Source organism: Myodes glareolus, chromosome 19 (assembly GCF_982192425.1).
Source record: "Myodes glareolus chromosome 19, mMyoGla1.1, whole genome shotgun sequence".
Taxonomy (NCBI): domain Eukaryota; kingdom Metazoa; phylum Chordata; class Mammalia; order Rodentia; family Cricetidae; genus Myodes; species Myodes glareolus.
In genome coordinates this window covers 66,798,654-66,824,103 of record NC_142044.1, presented here as the reverse complement: position 1 = coordinate 66,824,103, position 25,450 = coordinate 66,798,654, and the positions used below count along the sequence as shown (strand labels likewise).

General features: G+C 44.0%; 1 protein-coding gene across 1 annotated transcript in view; it reads right to left on the bottom strand.

Moving 5' to 3' along the window:
- The window catches only part of Nckap1l (NCK associated protein 1 like), a 44,879-nt gene that overhangs the window by 9,553 nt on the left and 9,876 nt on the right, over window positions 1-25,450 (bottom strand). The window contains exons 6-26 of the mRNA XM_048449710.2: window positions 24,541-24,631; window positions 24,318-24,455; window positions 22,811-22,859; window positions 22,568-22,724; window positions 16,377-16,433; window positions 16,020-16,116; window positions 14,796-14,905; window positions 14,530-14,662; window positions 14,142-14,223; window positions 13,933-13,991; window positions 13,582-13,727; window positions 12,051-12,183; window positions 11,654-11,773; window positions 9,241-9,386; window positions 8,849-8,980; window positions 5,953-6,171; window positions 4,479-4,609; window positions 1,564-1,661; window positions 1,367-1,460; window positions 1,151-1,233; window positions 841-921 (exon numbers count right to left, since the gene is read on the bottom strand). Coding sequence (XP_048305667.1) covers window positions 841-921; window positions 1,151-1,233; window positions 1,367-1,460; window positions 1,564-1,661; window positions 4,479-4,609; window positions 5,953-6,171; window positions 8,849-8,980; window positions 9,241-9,386; window positions 11,654-11,773; window positions 12,051-12,183; window positions 13,582-13,727; window positions 13,933-13,991; window positions 14,142-14,223; window positions 14,530-14,662; window positions 14,796-14,905; window positions 16,020-16,116; window positions 16,377-16,433; window positions 22,568-22,724; window positions 22,811-22,859; window positions 24,318-24,455; window positions 24,541-24,631 — 2,356 coding nt within the window. The remainder of the gene's footprint in view (window positions 1-840; window positions 922-1,150; window positions 1,234-1,366; window positions 1,461-1,563; window positions 1,662-4,478; window positions 4,610-5,952; window positions 6,172-8,848; window positions 8,981-9,240; window positions 9,387-11,653; window positions 11,774-12,050; window positions 12,184-13,581; window positions 13,728-13,932; window positions 13,992-14,141; window positions 14,224-14,529; window positions 14,663-14,795; window positions 14,906-16,019; window positions 16,117-16,376; window positions 16,434-22,567; window positions 22,725-22,810; window positions 22,860-24,317; window positions 24,456-24,540; window positions 24,632-25,450) is intronic.

Genomic DNA, 25,450 nt, shown 5'->3' with positions numbered 1-25,450 from the left:
ACCAAATCAAAATCACCTAACAGGGCTGGCCAGCCCAGCCGAGCATCACCCATCCCCTGAACTCCAGGGGATTTGAGGCATAAAAAGGAGGAAACTTCACAACTATTTTGATTACCAACTAAAGAAGTTCTTCTTAACATCCTACTTCAGTTCTTCCTGCTCAACACTTCAGACCTCTTTCCTTTAAAGGAATCAGTCATAGGAGAAACAGTCTGGTCCTTGTCCCAGAAGGAACTTGTGTTTATACTGAGGATTCAAAAGACAAGCTAATTCTAAGGGCAAAGGGAGTGGACAATTAAGTTCATTTTACCTGCAGAAGCTTTTCTCTCTCCCTCTCTCTCCTACTCTCTCTTCCTCTTTCCCACTCGCCCTCTCCTATGCCCATGAGTGCCGAGACAGATGATGGGGTACAGAAAGTTTAAGAACTGAGAGGGATAAAAGGCTGTGGTGGGAAACTCTAAGGTAGGTAGGGTGGGTGGGAAAGGAAGGAACAAATCTTACAAAAAGTACTCCTGACTAAAGAGGAAACCTGTTTGCAAGGAACTTGGCATATAATTTGCACATTGCTCATTTCAAATGAAAACCTCCAGCTACTACCCCGATCTCACCTGTCTCCCATCTGGAATGCTTCCTCAAGTCTCTCAGGGTTCCCACTTTCCTCTGTACTCAATATGGTTCCCCAGTTCTGCCCTCTCTTAAGGTTGGCCTGACCTGTTTCCCCACTCAAGGTCCAATTCTTATTCCTGTAGAATTCTTCAGAGCCCTAGCTCCCCACAAGATCCTACAGACAGTCTTTGACCTCAGCAAGTCACCTAACTAAACCACAAGTTGCACCCCTACCTTGATGTCTGTATCTGGAGTGATGAACTCCTTCAGGCACTCAATAGGGCCCATGAGAAAGGGGCAGTGGGAAGAAAACACCTGAAGAAAGAGAAGATGAATGAGTCCAAAACAAAGTAGAAATGGACAGAAAGGGGCTTTGACTTGAGAAGCCAGCTTCCCAGTTCCCATCACCTAGGCCTGGAAGCCTCTTAAGCTCATCAATCTGAAGGGCCTCTGCCACCTCAGCTGCCTCCCCTCCACACTTCTGTTTCCTGCAAGTCCCACCCAGAGAGAGGCTTAGAGTCCTGCAACAGCCTTCCCCACTCACCTCCTGAAGTCCCTCCTGGGCCATGGCCCTAAAACTGAGAATCACCCCAATGATGGTCATTCGTTTCAGCACATTTTCAGCCCCTGAAGAGAAAGTGGGTTGTCAGAGAAGAGAACAAGGGAAAATGGTGAGGGTTTTTGCTTCTTTGGGCCCAGCTCCTCCAAGCCCCCACCAATCACAATGCTTCCCTCATAGCTCCTTTAGGAAAGTGTTTACCCATCAGCTGGGGCAGCAGAGATGCCATTAAGTCTGGTTTGTTGAAGTTGGATCTGATCTGAACCAGTATATCCATGTTTTCCACCACCAGCTTCTACATTGAAGAAAACAGAGACATAAGGTAGAGAAAAGAGATCGATGCCCTCTTCCAACTCCCACTCCCAGGCAAGACCTTTGCCTAGGCCACTTCACAGTACCTTCAGCTCCACAATCTGAGAGGTTACATGCCACATCAGGTTTTCACTCAGGAACTTCATGCCATAGGGGCCAAGAATTTCAGCCAAGGCTCGCATCTCTGAAACAAAGTTTCAAAGTTCCCAGTGAAACACAAGTCTTTGAATATATAAAAGTTGTCCATGAAGGAAAGAATATAGGCAGCTGAGAAGCAAAAATAAATCCAAAGTCCTACATAAAGGTGGCAGGTCTGGCTGCCCATGGGACAATTCCCCCTTCCCACTGGTACCTATAGCATGACTCACCTCAAATTATGATAGCTATTTACTTCTTTATTAAAAACAAAGTTTATGTATATGCACCTAAATATTTGTGCACAATGAGCATTCAATACCCACAGAGGCCAGAAGGAGGCATCAGATCCCTTGGAGTCATAGACTTTTATGAGCAGACATAAGACTATTGAAACTCAAGCTGCAGTCCTCTGGAAGAGCAGTTAGTGCTCTTAAATGCTGAGCCATCTATCTTTCCAGGCCCCTATTTACCTCTTATCTGAAGCTACACTTTTCAGTTCCTTTTTCTGACCCTTGCTATTGTTGTACTGTTGAACTTGCTTTATTAGATAGATACAAGGCCTCAAAGGAGTCACTGCACTCCTCAGTGCCTCTTTGCTTCTCTGTAACATCATGAATTCCTAAGAGGTAGTTACCAAGCAGGGCAGAAGCAGTCCACAGGCAGCTTTAGAGGCAAAGAGATTAGGTGCTTGACCCAGGTCACTTAGTCATGCCAGGGGCCTGTCTGTCCAGAAACCCAGTGCAAAGCCCTCCTGCCCTTACTTTGTCCCCAAAGAGATGGTGCTTGTGCATCTGGGGTCTCATTTCTCAGCCCTCCATTGATTTCCAGTATTAAATATCTCACTGGCCCAGTTTCCTCTCAAGCTGGCTTTTCTTTTTCCATAATCAACACACATTCCCCTAGAGTCTCAGTTCTTTTTGCTTTAAATTTTTTGTTCTTTTAAATCTAGTCTCACCCCCTAAGGCCTTGTCACTCCCCACTCAGCCTGCTTTTGCCCTTGCCTGGGGGATCCCAGGCTGGAAATCCCAGGGGCAGGCTCAGCTGGAAAAGGCTCTGGCTGTGATCTTTGGCTGTCAGTCATTCCAGCAGGGGATACCATAAAAGACAGAAGTAACAAGACAGCAGCATAGGAAAGACAAGTTTGACATCATTAATCAGAATTCAGAAAGGAAGGGAAACTGGGGTTCCTGGTTACAGTCTTTGAAGACAGGACCAGTCAATACCATCCACCTTCACCAGCTACAGAGGAAGCAGCCTGGGACACTGTAACCAATGCAATGCCTGGTCCAAAGTAAACACTGGACATCTGTAGAGCCACCAATTCACAATCACAGGGCTAGGCTGAGAAATGTAAAAGGGTTTTATAATTAACTAGCCACCTTAGAATGCTAACACTGTTGCCTGAGGGGAAGAGGGTCAACACTGCCTTCTCTGGAACTAATGAAGAGGCAGCAGGCTGGTCTACTGGGTAGATCTGCAAACCCCCTACTCCAGTCATCTCTGTCCCCAGTTAGTAACCCTATGGCATCCTTTCCTTCCTATCTATCTATTTTTGAAGTAACATTGCCCCATCACCATGACAACCCAGAGAAATTGGGGTGGGGGTGGCAGAAAGGTGAATGTGCACTGCCTCCCGCTGCTTGTCAGTTGTCAGAAAGACCTAAAGCAGGCTTTACAGGCTGCCTACAGCTTGTGGGTAGAGCTGATGAAAGGGGGCATCTAAAACCTCCAGCAGGCAAAGTACAGACTGTTTACAGGGAGAATGCAGGGCATGGTAAAGAGACAGAGCTGGAAAATATGGATGTGCACTTTGGCTTCCTCGGCATCCCCAAAAAAGGAGAATGAAGAAGTCTGGGTCATGGAACACCTATACCTCCCTTAGGTCTCATGCACGATTCAGCATTTACATAAAAGTGTGAGAAAAGGGGATGAAATAGGATTCTTCATGAATACTCAATTGATAATATAAATGTAAAGACACAATTATATGGCTTCAAGCCCTCTTTAAAAATGGAATGGTGCCAGGTGGTAGTGGCACACTCTTTAATCCCAGCACTCGGGAGGCAGAGGAGATGTCTGTGAGTTTGAGACCAACTTGGGTCTACTGAGTTAATTCTAGGACAGCCAGGGATACACAGAGAAATCCTGTCTTGAAAAACTAAAGGGGGGTGGCTTTCCAATCCACTGCAACTCTCTTATACACACATACACACACACACACACACACACCAATAAATAGATAATAAATAAATAAATATGCTACCGTGCACAAGGAAGCAGAAAGATAGTGTCACACTGTTCTGGAGTTTGACTGTCGGAGTTGAAATCCCAGTCCCACCATTTGGGGATGTGTGACCTTAGTACCTCCTAACCTCCCAATGCCTCAGTCTGTTCATCTGAAAAATGGGGATAGCGATAGGCGCTGTGTCAAGGCTGTGGTGTGAACTGAATTCTATGGGCAATTCAGTAAGTTGGCCCACAATAAAGCCTCCCATCATCTCGTCAACACCGGCCATCTCCATCAGATCACCACTTAATCTGCCCCCGTTTGCGTTGCTCCTGCATTCTGCGTGGGAAAGGAAAATGAGTACTTAGCCCCTGAAAGAATTAATCCCTTCGATGACTAGTAGTCTGCCCAGTTCTTTAGGAACTGCCATTTTCTCTCTTCACTTTCAGCCCCCAAGTCACCTCTCAATCCCAGGTCTTGCTTTAGAATCTCTTTTTGCGTTCCTAACATTGAGCAGAGTTCAGTGCCAGCACTGAGAGTGATGGACGAGCCTCTAGGCAAGCAGGAGGATTTCGGCCAAGATACTGAAGAGGGAGGTTCAGCTCTGCGGCAAGGGGGCCAGGGTGCTGGGCTCACCAGAGATGTCTGAGAACTCCTCAGCACTGAAGTTCTGTTCCCCATCTCGGGGAAGGCTGATGTAGGCTTGCATCGCTGGCGAGAGGACGATGACCCCACTGCTCGCCTGTCTGAGTAGGCTTTCTAGGTACCTAAGGGGAAGGAGTCAAGGAAACTCAGGTTAGCATCTAGTCATTTCTGCACCACTACCCAGGAGTCAAGGAGAAAGTCTGCTAGGAGCTGGGATGGAGAAGAAAGACTAAAAGAAGCCAACAACACAGCACTCTAACACCCTAAAGCTGCTGGATGAGGAGCGGGAATGTGACTCCACTTGGCCTCTAACCCACTGTGCAGTAAATGCAGCATCCTGCACTCCCAGCCTGCAGCCCTGCTCTCTTCCAACAGCTGTCCTTACCCTCTGTTGGGTAAGACAGATAGGCTCACACTGGCATTTTTAAAAAGATGAACTAGGTTCCTCTGAAATACACTTAAGCCATATCCTCTCCAGTGAAACACTAGACCAAGGACCCAGGCTCCCAGAAGCCAGTCTCAAATCAAACCTCTGTTGACAGGATCACCCATCACCCAGTCTCCAGACCTTCCCTCCTAACTTCTGGACAAGTCAGAGATGCTGGCTTTGACAGAGTCTGAAGAAGGCCCAGCAACTGCAGCACTCACCTAGACACCAGTTCTAAGTATGTGTTTTACAGCATCATGGGGCTAAACACCAGTGAGCCAAACTCAAGTTCCAGTTGTTTTCTTCCCCAGTAAATTACAATTAGTTGTCAAACTTTTCAAACTGAAAATGCATTTAAAAATAACTTAGTGAGACAGTATTCAGTAGGTACAGAAAGGTAGCTGTCTCTGTGAAGTGGGCAATTGGCTGTAAATGCACAAGTTCTAGCCTAGTCTAGCTGATGAAACCCACCTACCTCAACAGGCCAGCCAGCCAATATTCCCCTAGGCTGAAAATAGATTTAAAGCGCCACCTAGTGGTTTGAGGAGGGAGAAATCGGCCTCTTCTTAAAAATGTCAAAGAAAGTGGTGTTTGAGAAAAAGTCTCCTTTCCCTATCCAGAACAATCTACAGGACTTGACACCACTTCGACTGAAAATGAAGAGATAGTGTGCAGGAGATATGGGTAGACAGCATTGTTCTCAGAGGGAAAAGCTAAAGCAAAAAGAGAAATAAGGGTGTAAGAAAGAGGTGCTAGAACCCTTTTCAACAGAAACAGCAAGAATGCAGCAAAAGCCAGTTACGGATTGGACATTAAGAGGAATACTGTCAAAGAGCCACAGGTGGAGACGCGGGCAGTGATGTGAAGGCTAGAGCAGAAGAGGTCCAGGAATACCCCATCTATTGTGTTCATCCACAAACAGAAAAAAACATCTTTTGCAGGTTCAGTGAGTGCTGGGGGTTAAAAGGCTTAGTTGTGGGTCCTACTATGTAAAGCAAAAGTACTAGTGGTGAGACAATGGGAAGATGGGACACTGACCAGTTTGTGTAGAGAGTGGTGACAGTCTGCTCGCCGTTTGAGTCCAGTGGCTGTGTCTGCTGCAGGAGGGCATTGCGGACAATTCTGGAAGCATCTGCACCCAAAAACTGTGCCAACGACTGAATGAAACTGATGTATGCTTTGACTCCTGCCAACAGCTCAGAAGGCCTAAGGATCTCCTGCGTTGTGGCATTGTAGCCAGCCAAAGTCACGATGGCTCTGAATGACAAAAGCCTTAATAATTACAACTATGAACAAGTACAGAAACAGCCGTGTTCCTGGGGCAGTACATACTATCACATTTAAACCCCAAGGCAACACAGTAAGGTAGGCACTATTATCCCTATTTTGTATGTAATAAAATTGGGTAAGCAAACCACTTGCTGAAGATCATGCATCTGGTGATGACAGAGTTTGGACTTGGATCCATTGACATTTGATTCCTAACTGTTTCTTTCTCTGGAGAAATTAGGTCAGCTGGTAAAAGACCTGAGTTTCCAAATGCCATCCTACTCTAAGGAAAGAATTAGTCCCAAATACCACCAATAATAGAAAATCATGCTAGAACTCCTTGGAAACAGTGCAGTCCCTGGGGGTTCTGGATGTTACACTGCATAGAGTAGCACCGCCTGCATACTCTAAAGAAGGCAGAATAAACATCTGCTGCATACAGCCATGGGTGCATAGCATATTTCTTTCCCAGGAGCTAAGATTTTATGTTGTAACCAGTCCTTTGACTTACAACCCTCTTCTTCACACAGTCAGATAAACAGTCAGGGTAGGTGTCACTCATTTGCACCTTACTATAAACACGTTCCTCAAACTCTTTCTAAGCTGTGAGATATTTGGAGTTCTTTGGTTGGTTGATTGATATTCTGGCAAAAAAAAAAAAGTTTATGGCAGGATGTTCAGGAAAGTCTGCTTCCACAAATTAAAGGGAAAATTTTAGACTCCTGTGTACCATTTAAAGGAAAATAACTTAGCAAGGATAAGTGAGAGCCAGGCCTACTCAACATAGAATACCTGTGATACTAGCACTCAAAACTCTAAAGCAGGAAGGATCATGGACTACAAACTACTTAGGGAGGCACTGATTGCTCTTCCAGAGAACCGGGCTTCTAATCCCAGCACCCACTGAGCAGCCCCAACCATCTGTAATGCTAATTCCAGAGAATTCAGTATCTTCTTCTGGTATCCAAAGGCACCAGACATATGTGTGGTGCACAGAAATACATGCAAACAAAACACCCATACACATAAAAATAATAAAAATAAATAAAATTTCCTTTAAATAAAAAAAAAGGTTAAAACCTCCAGACAAAACCCTGGAGCTTTTGGAATAACAACCTTGTGATTCAGGGAAAGCAGATGATCACACCCTTCCTGCTCTAGGACCTGAAAACCACCATGGTTCTGAAGGTGTTCATGGGCAATTATCACACTGTCATCTCCTTGACATTGTGTAGACAACTGAAGCACTTCCTACCCTAGAGATAATGTGTACAGAACAAAAATGAGCTATTTTACTTTGCCCAGGCAAAACTTTAATAGGAAAATAAATCTATTTATTTTCAAAACATGGCCTATAACTGGTCTTCCTGATTCTGTTCTCATTCATGCTAATAAAGCCAGAGTGAACTGTGGACACAAATCTTATTATAGCTTTGCTCCAGACCAGTCTTTACAGTACACTGCACACATGACAGCTGCCTGCAGCTGCTTCTGAACCTTATGTCCCATCCAGTTCACCCAGGTTCTCTCTCTGCCACCACTCTGACCTCCTTGTCCCTATCTCAGCCTTAGTGAGACTGGTTCCTCTTTCTACAATGATTGCTCCCAGACAGATACACCACACTTGGCTCCATAGTTCCTTCAGGAGCTCACTGATATGTCATTTTCTCAAGGTGTTGGACACAGTCAACAACATACACTGTCTAAAACTACAGCAGCACCTCAGCACACACACACACACACACACACACACACACAGTTCCTATGACATCTCCCTCCGTTCCCTGCTTTATTTTTCTGTTTAGCATTTATTATTAACCTTCCATATATGCTACTCTCTTATTTTGTTAATCTGTCTCCCCTACTGCAAGGTTAAGTGTCATAGGGCAGGGCTGTTTTGTATGATACTTTATCAATAGTCTCTAAAACAGTCCTGACACATAGTAGGTGCTTGTTACATTAACTGCTCATATTCCAAGACAAAATACAAATGAATAATGAATTATTCATACTCCTCTCTATCCACTAACCAATACAGTGCATCCTACGTAAGTGGTATCCTTCCTTCTCAGAGAACAATGGAATGAAGGGCAAAGTGCAGGAAGGGAACTTACTTAGCTAAGGCTTATTCCACGGCAGGAACTCTCCACTCACAGCAATCTGTATGTATCTACGAATCCTCAATTGCAGGTCATTCACAATGACCTGTCTGGTAAATCTCATTATCCTGGACTTAATAGGAAGGAAACTGACTCAGATAAGTTAGATGATCTGCTCACCGTTGTGCTAACAGCCAGGATGTGGGCACAGCTCTGTGGCTGCAAAGGCTCTGCACTTCTTCCTCCCTCTTTTGAGGTAGGAGCTTGTGTAATCAGGCTGGGCTAGAGCTCTCTAGGTAACCAAGATGACCTTAAACTCCTGTCACTCCTGCCTGTCTCCCAAGTGCTAGCTCTGTCTCTGCTCACCCTACCAAACAAGAAGATAGGCCAGCTGCTCATCAAAACCTAGGAAGTAAGGTTCTTTTTTTTTTCTTTTCACAGAGGTGTTTTGAACCTGTGCCAGACTGCATCAGTCTCCGGCCTATGACATGACCAACAGGATGGTTCTAACAGAGCCGCACTGAAGACTGCCACAGAGTACAAACACGGATCAGGAAGACTGTTACCTATTGAGTCTGGCTTCCAAGTGGCTGCTGAGATACTCAGATGGGAAGATGGTGTGTTCAAACACAGAGAAGCTGTACACATGATTCATTGCCAGTGCCAATTCGGTCAAGTTTAGATGTAGTTTGTCCATGCTGAAAATAAAGTGGAACTTGGTTATGAGTCTGGCTGATGGTATCTGGGAAGGAAATGCCAGGCCCATGTTTCTCAAACCCCTGTTGCTCTTAAAGGACACTCAGTCTAGAATAGCACACACTGAAGTTCTCCAAAATAGAAAATTCATACTTATGAGCTTTTCTGTACCTATCAACCCTACACCGCCTCTACTTTCTCCCCTGTATCACCTCCCCTCTTCCCTTTTCTCTCTTCTGGCCCTTAGGGGCTAGGACCTCACGTAGTCACAAGGCTGCGGTTCTTCCGGTGACTCTCTGCTCCAGGCTTGTCCCTCTCGGGCTCTCCTTTCCTGGGAGCCTGCCTCTGCTTCATGGACTTCTTGTTCTTGGCTTTGCTGATGGTGGTGGCACAGTGCTTAGGCAGAAGCTTTGGGACACAATGGAGGGAGATAAGTGTCATTGCTAACAGCTGTACTAGGTTCCTCCATCACGATCCACTCCTCTCCCCACCCACCTAGCTTCTCTTTCTCTAATGGGACCTTTTTAGAATGTGTTCACCTTTTTCAGTGTTCACAAATATCTCCCCATGAACAGCCTCAAGTCCTCAGATGGCAGTGTCTTTCCAGGACGAGAGCACTGCTCCCCCACCCACATCTGCGGCCTTTCCTAACAGACAAATCCAGGGAAAACAGGCAGAGCTGAGAGCTCCACTTATCTTGTTCTGTAGAGTCACAATATGGGGAAACGACACTTTTTGCAAGACAACACCATCATCCCCCAGGCTGCACCACTTTATATTCTGTCTCATGAAAACAGTTACAGCTCCTCAATTCTCAAAATTCACATGTGTTCAATATTTTTTCCTTGTTTTTTCTTCTTCTTAAATATGTGTATATGGATATTCCTTGCTCTTGCTCAAACATCAATCCTGTCTCTCTCCCTTCTCCAGCCAGCACTTGATACTTGAGATGCCTCAGTAAATCACTTTGGAACTTTAAGAACAGAAGAGAGCCACACAAGAACATTAGTTTTGTTATTTTGTAGTCATGCTTCCGATGCTTTTTTTTAAATTTATTTTATTTATTATATATAGTGTTCTGTCTACATTTGCCTGAACACCAGAAGAGAGCACCAGATCTCATTACAGATGGTTGTGAGCCACCATGTGGTTGCTGGGAGTTGAACTTATGACCTCTGGAAGAGCAGTCAGTGCTTTTAAACTCTGAGTCATCTCTCCAGTCCCCTCCAAATTCAGTCAGTTCAATAAAATAAAATAAAATCCACCTTGATGGACAAAGATACACTAATATGAAAGTATTTATTATTGATTCAGAAATCAATATCCAAAGATGTAACACTATTAGTAATCACATCAATAATTATTTACTCAAAACGTTAACTCTGAAGGACAACACTCACTTGCTTACAACAGTTCTGGGAGCAAACAATTATTCCCACATGGTTTAGTCATTCCTAGCACAGCACTGAATAAGCCTGTTTGCCTTGAGTGTCGTAGAGTCATAGCGAACAGAGAATACAACTGTAAGCATCCTCATTTGCATGTGTGCTGTGCATCAGTTACTTACATTCTTTCAATCATGTATTTGTACTTCCTTTCGCCTTAAACTGGGACATTCCCAAAGGCAGGAATCACGTACCTTCTTTCTCGATCCTCACCCCAAACCGTTAGCCTAAGAAGTTAGTGCTTATTAAGCTTCACCCAGGAGCCAACATTTATCGGCTGCTGTGTATACCAAATATTTAGTGAGCTCTATCCCATTTAACCCTTACTACACCTCTGTGAAGAAAATATTTGTATCTTTTCCTGATACATTAGAAAATGGAAAAGCTGAGTAGTGTGGTAACTGTCTGTCTGTACTCACACACTTACACACACACACCTTATTTCCACACCAACCAAAGTTGCCACTTTCTGACTCAAACACAGGAAGGGTAGGTAGTCTGGGAAATTCAAGGCTCTGGGGATGAGAAAAACTAACTCATTATGCCTGGTTTTCTGAAATGTAGTTGATCTAATCATGACCAGGTGTTATGAGTCAGTCAAGGCAGGATGAGGGAAAGAACAGAAGACAAGAATGCAGCCCTGGGGACCAGTACTGAAGGGCTTAAGGACTCCAGTTAGCTGTAAACTGGGGCACTGATGAGCAGAAAGTCTTCAAATGGAGCACAGATTTGAGTGGAGTTTAACTGTTCAAGTAAGAGTATTTTTAAGTGTCTCCATCCACTAAGCATATCTAAGCCACCACCACAGGTCCTGTGCAACCAAGGATAGTCCAAAATCATAAACTCACTTAAAACACTAGAGCTTTTTGTGTATGATTGCTATTTTGTAACTCAGGTGTGGAGTTGTCCACATGAACTATGTAGATAGCTATGCCAGGTCACAACATCAAATGGTGTACATTGTGATTCTAATCCCAAGAGAGTGCTTGGAGTAACTAGACTCAGAGAAGAATCCTGTCATAAACCAAATCCCTACCCCTGCTTAAGAAAGAGAATTTGTGAGTTCGAGGCCAGCCTGCTCTACAAGACTTAGGACAGGCTCCAAAGCTACAGAATAAAAACACTGTCTTGAGAAAGAAAAAAAGAATTTGGCCTGTGAGAGAGAAATAAGGGTGGCTGAGGAAAAGGCCCTGAGGGGGAGAAAGGACACTGGCCCAGGATGCGGGCTACCTGCTCACTCAGCTTCTGTTGCTCAGCACAGATCTCCAGCACACAGTTGCTGGTCTGCTTGGCCAGCTCTTCCAGGAAGGAGTTGCAGTAATGAAGACTATGGTTCTTCAAGTGAGGGTACTGTGAAAGAGGACCAGGAGAGAACTGAATCACATGAAGGCCCCTTCCCCTTTCCCACACTGCCCTTGCTCCTTGTCTGAGCCATCCTCTCCTAAGGAAAAAGAAACAGAGACCAGAAAGGAAAGTTACATCCTCTATCAAACTGAGCTATTTGGGGACTCATCCAGACACTCATGCCTGTTCCCTTCCTAGGATCAAAATCAACCCCTGGAACTGTGCTTCAAGAAATAAAGAAGAGGCTCAAGAGTTGTCAGAATTTGAAAGCCAGGATATCCACCTCCTCTGGGCACATTTCATGAGTGCAGTGGACAAAATGAGCACAGATCAGGGGGAACGCAATCGCGTAGCGAAGCATGGACGGCTCCTCCAGTGTCAGAGCAAACATCTTCTCAAAGGTACGGAGATGAAAGCTGGAGAGAAAGAAGATTGAGACCCAGGATTTAGAAACCAGACCCCTTCAACAATTTTCTTCTTTCTCTTTGCACCCCCTCCTACTCTCTATCCCAGAGGTAAGAGGGAACCAAAGAATCTTAGCCTTTCTAGGGTCTTACAATAGCTTCCAGGGCAGCATAATGATAACCTTCCCTTTCCTGGACAAAGTTCACAGTTCTTCCCTGGCAATCATCATTGTCTGGTTCAGGCCATCCCTCTAATTCAGAAGTTCCAAAATCACATCCCCTCACAATGTGACACTTGGGCTCCAGAAACCTACTTAGATTAACTGTATGAGACATGCCTTTCCTTCACAAGCACTATGTTTATGTGTGTTTAGCATGTGCGTGTTATAGCTTTCCATTTCAATAGACTACAAAGAGCAGACATGACAATCGTGTTTTGATTTTTAATTGATCCTTCCAGGAGTAGAGTTACACATCAAAGTAGTCAACTAATTATTGTCAGTTTCATCTGTGGAAGACAATGAAGTATCTGTTCTTTCTCCAACAGTCCTATTCTCCAATTCTCTCAACTATTTCTTACTTTCCCAATACTAAACCTCTACAAATTCATGTTTTCTTTATTTTATTTTATTTTATTTTATTTTATTTTATTTTGAGTTTTTTTAAACAAAGTCTTTTGGGATTCATTGGATAGCCTAGCCTGGCCTAAAACTCATAGCAATCCTCCTCCTACAGGCTCCTAAGTACTCATGTTTCTTTGTTTGCTGGGGACAGTTTCCTTATAGCCCATTCTTTCCCTTAGTTCTGTAAGTAGTCAGAAATGACCTTCAATTCCTGATCTTCCTTTCCCTACCTTCCAAGTACAGAAATTACAGATATCTGCCACCATACCTGGTTTCATGTCTTTTAAATCTAAAATCCTGACTGGAGAGACGGCCAGGTGGTAAGGAGCGCTTACTGCTCTTCCAGAGACCCAGGTTCAGGTCCCAGCACTCATCAGATGGCTCACAGACACCTATGATTTCAGCTCCAGAGGACCCAGCACCTTCCTCCATCCTTTGTGGGTACCCATACACAAGTGGCATATACACGGAGACATACATTCATACCCATATAATTTAAAATTATATGTCCTAAAAATTCAAAATACCAAAACAACAGAAAAGTAAACTAAAGAAGTTTACAGGAGAACATGGAACACATGCCTTTAGTCCTAGAACTTGGGAGGCAGAAGGAGGCAGATCTCTATGAGTTCCTGGCCAGCCTGGTCTACAGAGAGAGTTCCAGGACAAATAAAGCTGTACAGAGAAACCCTATCTCAAAAAACAAACAAAAAACCTCAAAAACAAACAAACAAAAAAAATGAGAAAGATCAAAGGAATGGACAATTAAGTCAGAACTAAGACACACCAGAAAATAGAAAGATCTGAGGTTTCCACCAGCATTTTCTCTGCTGAGTCCAGCATCTGGGAGTGAAAGACGATGAGGTTCATGATCTTGGCTAGGTCAGGATTCTCATGCAGGTGCAGAGGAGCCTTCAACACACTGGTGTAGGCCTACGGTTGGAGTTGGGAAGAAAAACAAGAGAAATGGAATGAGACTTGGGGCTGTAATCTGGTCTGGGTGTTGTGTCCTGTCTAGTCAGCAGTTTTCCAGGATTACTTAGTTTCTGAAGCAGAGTTTAACAAATTAAAAATGGGGAGAGACTTGTGGAAGATGAGGAACCTGAGGATAGGGGCCACTACAGGACAAGAGCCTTACCTGTAGGCGGAACCAATCCAGCCTCAATCCAGAAAAGTCAAATTTCTCTTCATTATCAACTGTAGAAACAGAAGCAAATGTAAAAGAAAATAATCAAACAGCACCTGCTGGCAGGCCTCTTCTGAGTTTTCTTACCCAGTGCTCTGGCTGACAGAAAAACTCTATTTGCCCTCGTAAGTGCCCTGACAAGTTCACCTCCTTCCAGTTACCTTGCTTGAGACTCAGAGTGGACAGGGTGCTAACGAATGAGGACATGATAACAGACTCCTCCTCTGGACACACAGACAGATTCTAAAAGAGTGAGAAATACTGTCAGTGCTCACGAGTTCCACGGATAAAACGCACAACCACAGGCTCGATCAGTGTACGAAGACAGAGGAACGTTGGCTGCCCCAAACAGAAGAGGAACACAGAGCACAGCCCAGCATCCCTGCCATACAGACTCCCATTTCTCATAATGTTTTCTCTCCTCTTGCTTAGGGGGAAAAACCTGCTGAGATTATTCAGCTTTAGTGTACACCAGTTTTTTTTAACATCCAAACTACAGTCATTCAGCCAGAGTGGCTCCAGAAGGAAAAACTACAAGTGTCATCATACCTGAATGATGTCACTGAGCACAAGGACGTCAAACCTGGCCAGGTACTGGATATGGTACTGTTGAATCACTTTGATGTGTCGTCGGACCAGAGCCCTGACCTCCTCCAGCAGGAAGAGGAGCTCGGCAATGGTCCTGTAGAGATGAGGACAAGGACAGACACAGACATCGCAAGACCGTGAGTGGAGACATGCGCTCATACAAGGCAGGGATCGAAATGTCCCCTTACTCCCTTCTCCCAGGACAAGGTTCTTGGGCAAATACTAACGAGTCAGCATAGTCTTCAGGGGTCTTAGTCTTGGTAACATTTTCTGTATGACGAACCAGCCAAGTGACCTCATCACGAATGAAAGACAGCGCCATGAAAGCAAAAAGGGCCTAAGAGAGAACAAAGCCTACTGGAAGTTTCTACTAAAAAAAAAAATGGATTTTAGTGTTAGGGCTATAGTTCAGTTGATAGATTGCTTACCTGTCTGGTACAAGGCTCTGGGTCCAAGCCCCAGAACAGAAAACAATAAATTTTAAGCACAGAGAAAACTACTGAAATAATCTGTACATGAATATAATTATGGAGCCGTACCAATAGCATCTAGAAACAAGCACACAGGTGCAGAAAGCTGAGGCATGTGACACAGAATCAGACATACATATGTTGGCCCTGGCTCACAGTCAGTACTTCTCCCTCCCCACAAAATTAAATTTAGGAATATTTAATGGGTATTTAGATGACTTAAAACAGAAAGCAAGCTCTGTCATCAATTAATTTACACTCAAATAGAAGCCAAGCCAAGCACACAAATAGCTGTTAGACAGCATTCTAGGGTGGTGCCAAGGAAGACACGAAACATTTGGAGACTTTGAGAGTCACGGAATCAGCACAAACACATACAAACTGATCACATGACACCCATAAAGGGGGCAGGAGAGGTAGCTCCATTGGTAAAGTACTTATCACAAACGCATGAGGATCAGAGTTCAGTCCCCAGAACCCAAGTAAAAAGAAAACATGCGGGAAGTAGAAGAAGACAAGATCTCCTGAGTAAATTGGGAGCATGGGGACCTTGGGAGAGGGTTGGAAGGGAGGGGAGAGGCAGGGAGGGGAGCAGAGAAAAATGTAGAGCTCAGTTAAAATCAATTTTTAAAAAAAGCCATGCATGGTGACATGCACTCATAATCCCAATGCTCAGGAAACTTCCAGATCCCTGAACTCACTGGTCAGTCAGCCTTGCCTAATGCATTAGTCTCAGGCCAGTAAATGACTCTGTCTCAAAAAAAAGGTGGACAGCGTCTGAAGAACAGCACCTGAGGGTGTCCTCTGACCTCCACACTCATATATGCTAACATGCACGTTTATACACATACACACACACATATATACACACACACACACACACACATACACGGTGGGGGGCTTGGAAATGCAGTTTAATGAATGCTAAGTTTTCACCCACACAATCATTGGTCACTACCCCTCCCCGAACAATTCTCTTGCCTTAGGACCCAGCAGGCCTGGTTCATCATTTAACACAGTCTCCAACTCTTTCACAGCTACCCGAAGAAACTGCCGACGTTGACAGTGAAACTGGCCACTGAGGGAGGAAAGTGGAAAGTAGGGAATATTGTCTTTCTCTCCCTCACAAGCTCCCCAGAAGCAGTGCAGAAGAGAGCTGTAGTTAGGGAGGTTCAGTGCTAAACCCAAACTTGGTGAGAAAATACAAGCATCTGTGGGGCCGCAGGAAGTTCTTGGGGGTGAGACCACAAATCGGTATAGATCTCAGTGTGCCAAAGTGAAAACAAAAGTCTGGGGAGAGTCCTATCCAGGCCCTCCAAGCACATACCCCGACTGTACCTGTTTGCAATGGCATGTTCCTTGCTCTCCTTGATGTCTGCCACCCGCTTACTGTACCTGGAGATTGACAAGTCAAGCAGAGCACAGCATCACGCCACCAGTTGGTAAGTACAGGCACCCTAACAAGCAGCATTTTCACCCACTCCTCTCACCCTATACAAACAAGACTCTCAACTTGGAGCCCATCCTGCTCTATGCTTCATTCTGCAAAGACATAAGTAGCTAAGCCAGGCTGTGATAATGCATGCTTGTCATCCTAACACTCAGGAGGCAGAGCAGGAAATTCATGAGCTTAAGGCCAGCCAGAGATGTATACAGAGAATCTGTCAAAAGAGAATAAAGGGGGGTGGGTACAGGAGCTAGGAGAAGAAGGGAGAGGAGGGAGAAAGAGACAAGGAAAAAGAAAAGGAAAGAAGACAGTGTACCACTGCATGAAGGAAATGACTTGCAGGGGTCAGTGGGGCAGCACCTTTCTCACACTGGGCTCCTACTGGATACCTGCCAGTCAACCACTCTTACAAATTTGACTGGGATAAGGAAAGGAGTCACAAATACCATCCCTATTTGAAAGTAAAAACAGTCACCACAGCTCCTGCTCCTGCTTACTCCAGGGTCCACCCACATTGTCCCGGTATCTGTAACCCCTTATCTCCCTCTCTTGTTGGCTTATTCTCCTCTGTGACAAACAAGTTCAAAGACTCTGATTCTGGAAACACTCACTTGAACCTGCACTTCACCCATCCCCACCCACCTCCAGGACTCCTCTCTTTCACCTCTCACTGACCCTTCCCTTCTCACAAGGCCTTTAACACTGAACAATCCGTCCCTCTGAGGTCAATGTGAACATTTAAATCACCAAATTCAATAATCTTCTTTATTGTTGTGGTTCATCTGCAAAATTTGACCGTATCTTTTTCCTATTAGAGACCTGCACCCAGAATCCCTCAGGAAGTGGCCTCCGCTCTCTGCACCCCCACTGTCTTCATCTTCCTGTCAGCTCCTGGCACAGCAACGGGGAGATTCCAGAACCCGCTTCCCTTCTCCAAGCCTCTCCTACACTGAACAACATTAGAATTAAAGGCATTTGAAGTTGAAAACTATCTTAATTAAATCAGGATTCAACTCTACAGCACTGCTAATGGATAAGTACTTCAAACTCGATCCAGTACAGCGTACAGATACAAGATTAAAAGTCAAAAAAAAAAAATCTAGATTTAGCTGGGCAGTGCTGGCGCACACCTTTACTCCCAGTACTCAGGAGATAGAGAAAGGTAGATCTCTATGAGTTCGAGGTCACCCTGGTCTACAAGAGCTAGTTCCAGGACAGCTAGGGCTATTACACAGAAAAACCCTGTCTTGAAAAAACCAAAAAAAAAAATTCTAGAATTATTTCATATTCCCACCTCTCACTGAGAGAGATTCAGACTGAGCTTTCTGTCTTCTCATTTGTATACATACATATCTTTGTACACATTTAAATATGTATATATGTGTATGCCTAAGTTATCATAAAGATCATAGAATTTCCTGAACTATAAGTCATACATATTAGCTGCTGTCCTTAGTGATAGGAACCAAACAGCTTTCCACCTCACTAGAAGCTTCACACCCACATTTCTTCTTCCTGGGACTTCTGCTAAAGACTCGCTCTCTCTTGACTTTGGAAATGAATTCTTTTTACTATGTTCTTGTTTCTTTGTTCTTTTGTTTTGCTCTTTTAAATGTTTCCTTTTTCTCTTCTTGCAATTTTTAAAATCATTTATCTATGTATTTATTTCGCATGGAGGTCAGAGGACAATGTTTAGGAGAAGGGTTTCTCCTTGCACCACATGGTTTCCAAGGATGGAACTCAGGTTGTCAGGCTTAGTGCAAGTGCTAGCTCATCAATTCTTTGGCAGTCTTTTTAAATCAATAATACTAATCAGTTGTTGAGGAACCAGTGTTTGTTGTTGCGTTTTTGTTTGTTTTGTTTAGAGGAAGGCATTTGTTTGTTTTTAGTGCAGAGAATCAAACTCCAGGATCTTTCACAAGCTAAGCAAGCGATCTACCTCTAAGCCATAGTCCTGCCCTTAATATACTGTGAACCAGACAACCAGGAGGAAGGGAGAATTTGGTAAAAAAAAAAAAAAAAAAAAAAAAAAATTAAAATAGAGGCTGTGGCCAGGCTGTGGTGGTGCACACCTTTAATCCCAGCACTTGGGAGACAAAGGCAGTCAAATCTCTGAGTTTAAGGCTAGCCTGGTCTACAGAGCTAGTTCCAGGACAGGCTTCATACACAGAGAAACCCTGTCTCGAAAAACCAAGGAGAAAAAAAAAAATTAAAAAGAAACAGACTGGGGATATGGATCAGAAACAGAACGCTTGCCCAGCATGAACAAAACCCTGGGTTTGTTCCCTAGCTTGAGAATGGGGAAAAGAAGTAAAGTTTGAAGTGTGTTACTCTCCACATCTGAGAACTTACCCTACAGAAACATGTCAATGGATAGTCGCTAAAGCATTTGTTTAACTTAGGAGTCAGAGGCAGGGACTCTCCCTGTGTTCGAGGCCAGCCTGGTCTACACAGAGAGAATTCCAGGATATCCAGGAAATATAGAGAGACCTCATCTCAAAAAACAAACAAACATTCAAACAAAAAGCATTTGTTTAAAACGATCTCTTTAAATGGAAACAGTTCAATGTTCATCAACAGGAAATCAGGGAACTGCTCAAGCCTGCCCTTCAAGCTTGGTGACCTCTGATCGGTCCCTGGAACCAGTCAGGTAAAGGTGGAAGAAGAGAGCAGACACCACAAAATTGTCTTCTGACCTCCACTGTGAAAGCTCCTCCCCCACACCACACCCATCATATTCACACACACACAATAGGAAATTCAAGCCCTATAAGGCACACACCTTTAATCCCAGTACTCAAGAGGCAAAGGCAGGCAGAGCTTTGTGAGTTCAAGACTAACCTGGTATACTTGGAAATTTCAAGCCAGACAGAGTTAAACAGTAAGACCATGTCTCAAAAAACTCTCTGTGTGTGTGTGTGTGTGTGTGTGTGTGTGTGTGTGTGTGTGTGTGTAAGACAGAGAGAGACTGGGTAAATAAATACATAATAGAATTTTGTTCAAAATTTTTTTATTTTTATGTGTATGGATGTTTTGCCTGCATGTATGTCTGTGCACCACATGTGTGCATGGAGCCCAAGGAGACCAGAAATGTCAGATACCATGGAACTGGAGTTACAGATGGTTGTAGCTATCATAAGGGTGCCAGGTCCTCTGGAAGAGCAGTCAGTGCTCTTAACCACTGAACCATCTCTCCAGTCCTCAACTATTAAAAAGAATAAGTCTCAGCCAGGTGCCATGGCTCATTCCTGAATCCTAGTATTCAAAGGCTGAGGCAGGAAGATTGCAACAAGTCTGAAGCTAGCCTGAGTTACAAAGTCAGACCTCTCTCACACAAACAACAAAAGAGAGTCTCTATATACTGATATTCAAAGACGTCTAAAATATGGTAATAATTAAATAAATAAATCTGTAGATACAATGTCGAATGTAGAGCCAATGCTTTCCCAAAACTTCTTACATAAGGTTGAAAACACATGCATACTTTTGTATATGTACACACACATACACACAAACACACACACACACAGCACACACATCAAACCATTCTGGCGGTTAAGGCTTCATTTTTTTTTTTTTTTTTACATTTCCAGGTGCAGTGTTTGCCAGCAGAAATAAATGTAGGTGACCTGATCCTTCCCTTAGTCCTGTGCCTCCTCCCCCTGTAACTCCATTCTCCCTTCACAGCGACACAGAGTTCGTTCCTATCTTCCACTTCCTCCTAAACCTACCGAAACCAACCTTCAATCTCACCACTCAACTGATGCTGCTCACAGGACACAAAGATGGCCTCTGTAGCCAAGCCCAGTGAGTTTTCCAGCCCTCATCTCCTTTGTTCTCTTCACATCGTCTAGCACATGATGCCGGTCCTTCCTTCTTGCGCACTTTCTTCCAGTGGCTTGATTTTTCTGCCTCTGCTTGACACTTAAATATCAATGTTCCTAAAAGTTTTGTCCCCAATCTTTTTCTTAAACAATCAGACCTATTCATTCTCAGGGCTTTGATTATGATGTCACCAGGTGTCATCTAGTCCAGATAGCGTGATAAGTTACTAAATCACACAGCAAGAGGCCCGACATACATAACCTGTATGTCCTACAGACATTTCCAATTCAGTCTGTTCAAAACTGAATCCACAGGCTAGAGCAGTGGCTCAGTAGTTAAGAGCACTTTTAGGGGTCCCACCCCCCCACATACAGGCTCATGACCATCTCCAACTCCTAACTAGAGGACCTGACACTCTTCTGGCCTCCAAGGGAACTGTACACACTTGGTACACAGTCACATTTTCATGTAAAACATTAATACACATAAAATAAAATAAAATAAAAGTCTAAAACTTGAATCATAGTCTTTCCCCACACTTACTATAGCTCTCATGCCTCTACCCTAAGGAATATCAGATGCTCATTCCAGAGAGTTTGACATCCTCAATTTCTTCTCACTTACTAAATTAATCCCTGTCTCTAGCACTTCCCATCTCGGCTTTTCCCCCTGGAACAGTAATCTTCTCTAAGAAGCAAATCTGATCCTTTCAACTGCCTCATTTGAATTCATTCAGTGCCTCCGGATCCTTTGGAGCCCAGACTCAGACTCCAGGGCACAGCTTATGATATTCCAGTTCACTGCTCCAAAACTGACTCACAGCCCCACCTTCGTAACCCACGCTGTCCCAGCTGAGCAACTTGAACCTCTGAGCACATTGTTCATTTGCCTCAAAGGCTATAAACTTCAAGCTAGGTATAGAGGTGAACACATTTTAATCTCAGCATTCAGGAAACAGGAAAATCTCTGTAAGTTTGAGGCTAGCCTGGTCCACACAGTAAGTTCCAGGGAATCCAGAGCTACATAGGGAAACCCTGTCTTCAAAAAGAGAGAGACGGCAACATGGAGAGAGAGAAAAGAGTGGGGTGGTGGGGGGAGCTGAGTTTCTTTACTGCAATTGTTTAACTCACATTTGCCTGTCTCCTGTTTTCTTTAGATCCTACAAAGCCAGTGCAGATGCCCTTAACGCCCTTCCTGCTTACACATCACTTTGTGTTTACATATCACAACCCTACCCTACTGTATCACAAGTTTGCCTATTTTCCAGCAATTTGCAAACTTTTATTTTTTAAGCTCAAGGACAACTTTATTAGGGTTTTAGAAAGAGGAGAAGGCAAAAGAAGAAGCAGGAGGGGGAACAAGTCAGGCAAGCTGTAAATCTCAGCAGCTACAGGGAGGAAAGCCGTATGAGGAACAGAAAGTGCCAGGCCATTTGAGTTAGAAGTCAGACACGGAGTAAACAAGCAACCTCATGGCAAAAAAGGAGTGAGACTAAACTTCAGGGAAAGAGTAGGGAAGCTCATAATTTTAAGGAAAGCACATTTAAAACAGAAAAAGTTAAGCTTTTCTGAGTAATTCAGCAGCTGCTACTTTTTATTCTAATACAGTCTCACTGTGTAACACATGTTGATCTTCCTGCCACAGATGCCGAGTGCTGGGGTTAGTGGTATGTGCCACCAAACTCAGTTTAAAACATTAGAAAAAGTAACAAGTGCATAACACAATATACCAGATCTTTCTCCATATGCTTTACGTACTGGAACTCTTCAGAACACTATGAGGTCATAGATTTGACATCATTTTGTTGTGGTTTGGTGTTTTGTTTGAGCCTACTTGATTTTGCTTTGATTTTGAGATAGGGTCTTGCATAGTCCAGACTGGCCTGAAAATCACTGTGGGGCAAACCGGGCTGACCTCAGACTCTCGGTCCTCCTGCTCCCAGCTCCCTTCCACTTCCAGGTGGGAAGTGCTGCTTTATTTACATTTTACAGATGAGTAGATCGAGATAAGCATGGTGACACTAAGTAACCTACCCAGGGTCACACAGCCAGAAAGTGGCTCTTGAATTCAAACCAGACAGTCTGGCCTCACAATATCTTAGTAATCTCTCTATCCCTAATATCCCATGAGGCACCAACAAAGAGAAGATATTTGATAAATATTTCAAAGTTAAAATTACTCCTTACCACTCATACTTTGGGAAAAGAAATGCTGATGAGGCTATAACTCTTAGAAGACTGGTTTGCAAATCACTCACCCTTTCAAACTACTGAAGAGCTCCTCAGTGACCTTGTGTATTTGCAGTACATCTTCCCGGATGAGGGTGATGTACAGAGAGCCCTGAAGACACAGCTTCCACAGCTGTTGGCACTGGCTGTTGGAGTTGAGGCACCCATGACAAAGAAGAAACCCAACTGCAAGTGGATTGGAAACAAAGGACGGCTTCTGGATAGCGCGCTCCTAGGAGTGCTGCCCTTTCCCAGATGCTCCCACAACTTACTTAGGATCCATCGCTCCATCACTTCCGCAGACAGATACTCACAGGCCATCTACAAGAAGCAGGCAGAGAGAACCAAGTAGCTGTTTAGAATGTCTAAAGTAAGGACAGAACCAGCAAAATGGCTCAACAGGCAAAGGAGACTGCTGCCAACCAGACAACCTGAGTTTAATGCACAGAACTCGCAAGCAGACGGACAGAGCTGATCCCCAAAAGTTGTCCTCTGACCTCTGTACTTGTACTCCACCCACACATCACAAAGTAAATAAAAATGTAATTTAAAAGGTTTTTAAATAAAACTCTGGGGGAACTCACGCCTAGCATGCACAAGGCCCAAGGTGAAAACAAGCAAAAACATTTCTTTTACAAGAGTGGATTAAGGCACTTTGATAAGACAACAGCTAGGAAAGCTGCCGTGAAGGAAAGGAGGCCCTGGAAGGGGACGGAGAGACAAAGGACATAGTGGAGGCAAAGAACAAGGTGGGGCTGGAAGGAAAAACAAATAAAAGGAATGACATGACATCTCGCCAGTACTGAGATAACTTCAAAATCTCACTCTTCTTGCATTGTGTACCCTAATCACACTTGAAGTGCAAATATTCATTTGGAATTTACCCATGACCTCTCAGTCTCAGCTGTAAATTTGTGCATATGTACACATGTATGCATGTTCATGACACCACCTGTCTTCCTCAATCACTCTCTACTTTATATTTCTGAGACAGAGTCTCTCATTGAACACAGAACTCACGGCTGATTGGCTTAGCTGACGAGAAGCTCCAGTGTGACCTGTCTCCACTCCCCAGTGCTGAGATTACACACATAACATTGTATCCAGTTCTCATATGGTTGCTAAGAATCTGAACTCAAGTCCTCACATCTGCATAGCAATCCTCTCTACACACCTCACCCCCATATGCTTTATTGGTTTTGGTCTTTTGAGACAAGTTCTTACTATATAGTCCTGCCTGGCATTAAACTTGTGACAATTCTTCCACTTCTGCCTGCCAAGTGCTGAGATTACAGAATATACCATATCTTTCTTTCAGGACTATAAATTCTTTGAGGGAAGGTGTCAGGCCTATCACAGATGAATAACAACATTTATTAATCAATTCACTCCTAATGCAAATTACTTCTTATGCCTAACGACTCCATTTCTTTTTTGTTTGGGTTTTGAGTCAAAACCCTACTGGAGCCTTGGCTGGCCGGGTACTTGCTATGTAAGCAGAGCTGGCTATAGCCATGTAGCAGCCCTCGTGCCTCAGTCTCCCGAGAGTCAGGGTCATAAGTATATGTGCCACCACACCACACTGACTCGGTTCGCCCATTTGTTAATTCAGGTACATACAAACCCTGGCTCAATCAGAAGCACAGCATCAGCCATGACTTCTTAGCTTAGAAAGGGATCAACCTAGAAGAATGCTGAAACAGCTCTGGGGCTCATGTTTCCCAAAAGAAGCACCTTCCGGATAGAAGGCCTTAGCAGAGAAAGGAAAGGGGAACTCACTGTATCTGAATTGGCAGGGTTGATCATGGCTGGGGGGCTGCTGGTGAGGCTTAGAAGTTGGGCACTGTACCAGTGCTCAGCACCCTGATTCCTCCGAACAAAAAGGAAGTACAGCGAGAGGAGGGCTCCACTCACAGCCTGTGGGGAAAAAATAAACCCTTAATGTAAAAGATGGAAAGGATGCTTCTGCCTGAATGATTCTCCCCTCTCTCGGGGAGCTCACCTTTGTGTGAGGTCCAAATTCTTCAGTCAGCTTCTTCAGAGGATGGTCATACTCTAATACCATCTGACCCAGGCGAGCAAAACTGGGGTCACTGGAAGAAGCAGGAGAGAGAGGAGTTATGGGCTTCTCCATAAATATGTAGAGGATAGTGCATATGTGTGCAAAGACTGGCATTCCCTGCCCTCCACAGACAGAAATGCTAACTTGTGAATTACTCATACTGATGTCCAACTACAGGCGTACCAATGGGCAGGGGTGACACATGCTTTAATCCCAGAACTCAGGAAGCAGAGGCAAGCGGATCTCTGAGTTTGAGGCCAGCCTGGGCTACAGAATAAATTCTAGAACAGTCAGGAATACACAGAGAAAACCCTATCTTGGAAAAAGAAAAACTGAAAGGAAGGAAGGAAGGATGGACGGACGACATTGTTTTAGATAGATCTATGAAAGTTTCTCCCTTGTGGGCAGATAGAGCTGGATTTATAATAGCTACTCTACAATTCTGCATTTGCTAGCCTGTATCAAATATGCCTGGACCCATTCTTTGAAAATCCCAAAGGGGAGCTAAACATTCAAAGCTTATCCATTGGCTAAAGCTTGTGCCAAGACACATATACAGACATGGGATGGAGGACAGAATTGCAGATAATCCAACATTCATTTCTATTTGGTTTACAATTATCCTTAATAGGTATTATCTTACATCTTTTACCTCGAATGGCTTAACCTTACTGGTATTTGTCCTAACAATACTAAAAACAATTGTGTTTGCCTTTTATAATAACCTGAAAAGCAAAGTGGAGGCCAGTCCAGGAATATAAACAGATCAGAGATAATGCAGAACGGATAATCCTCTGGCATTCAGTAGTTAACTACATGTGAAAGTCTGTCTTATTTTGCATGGGACACA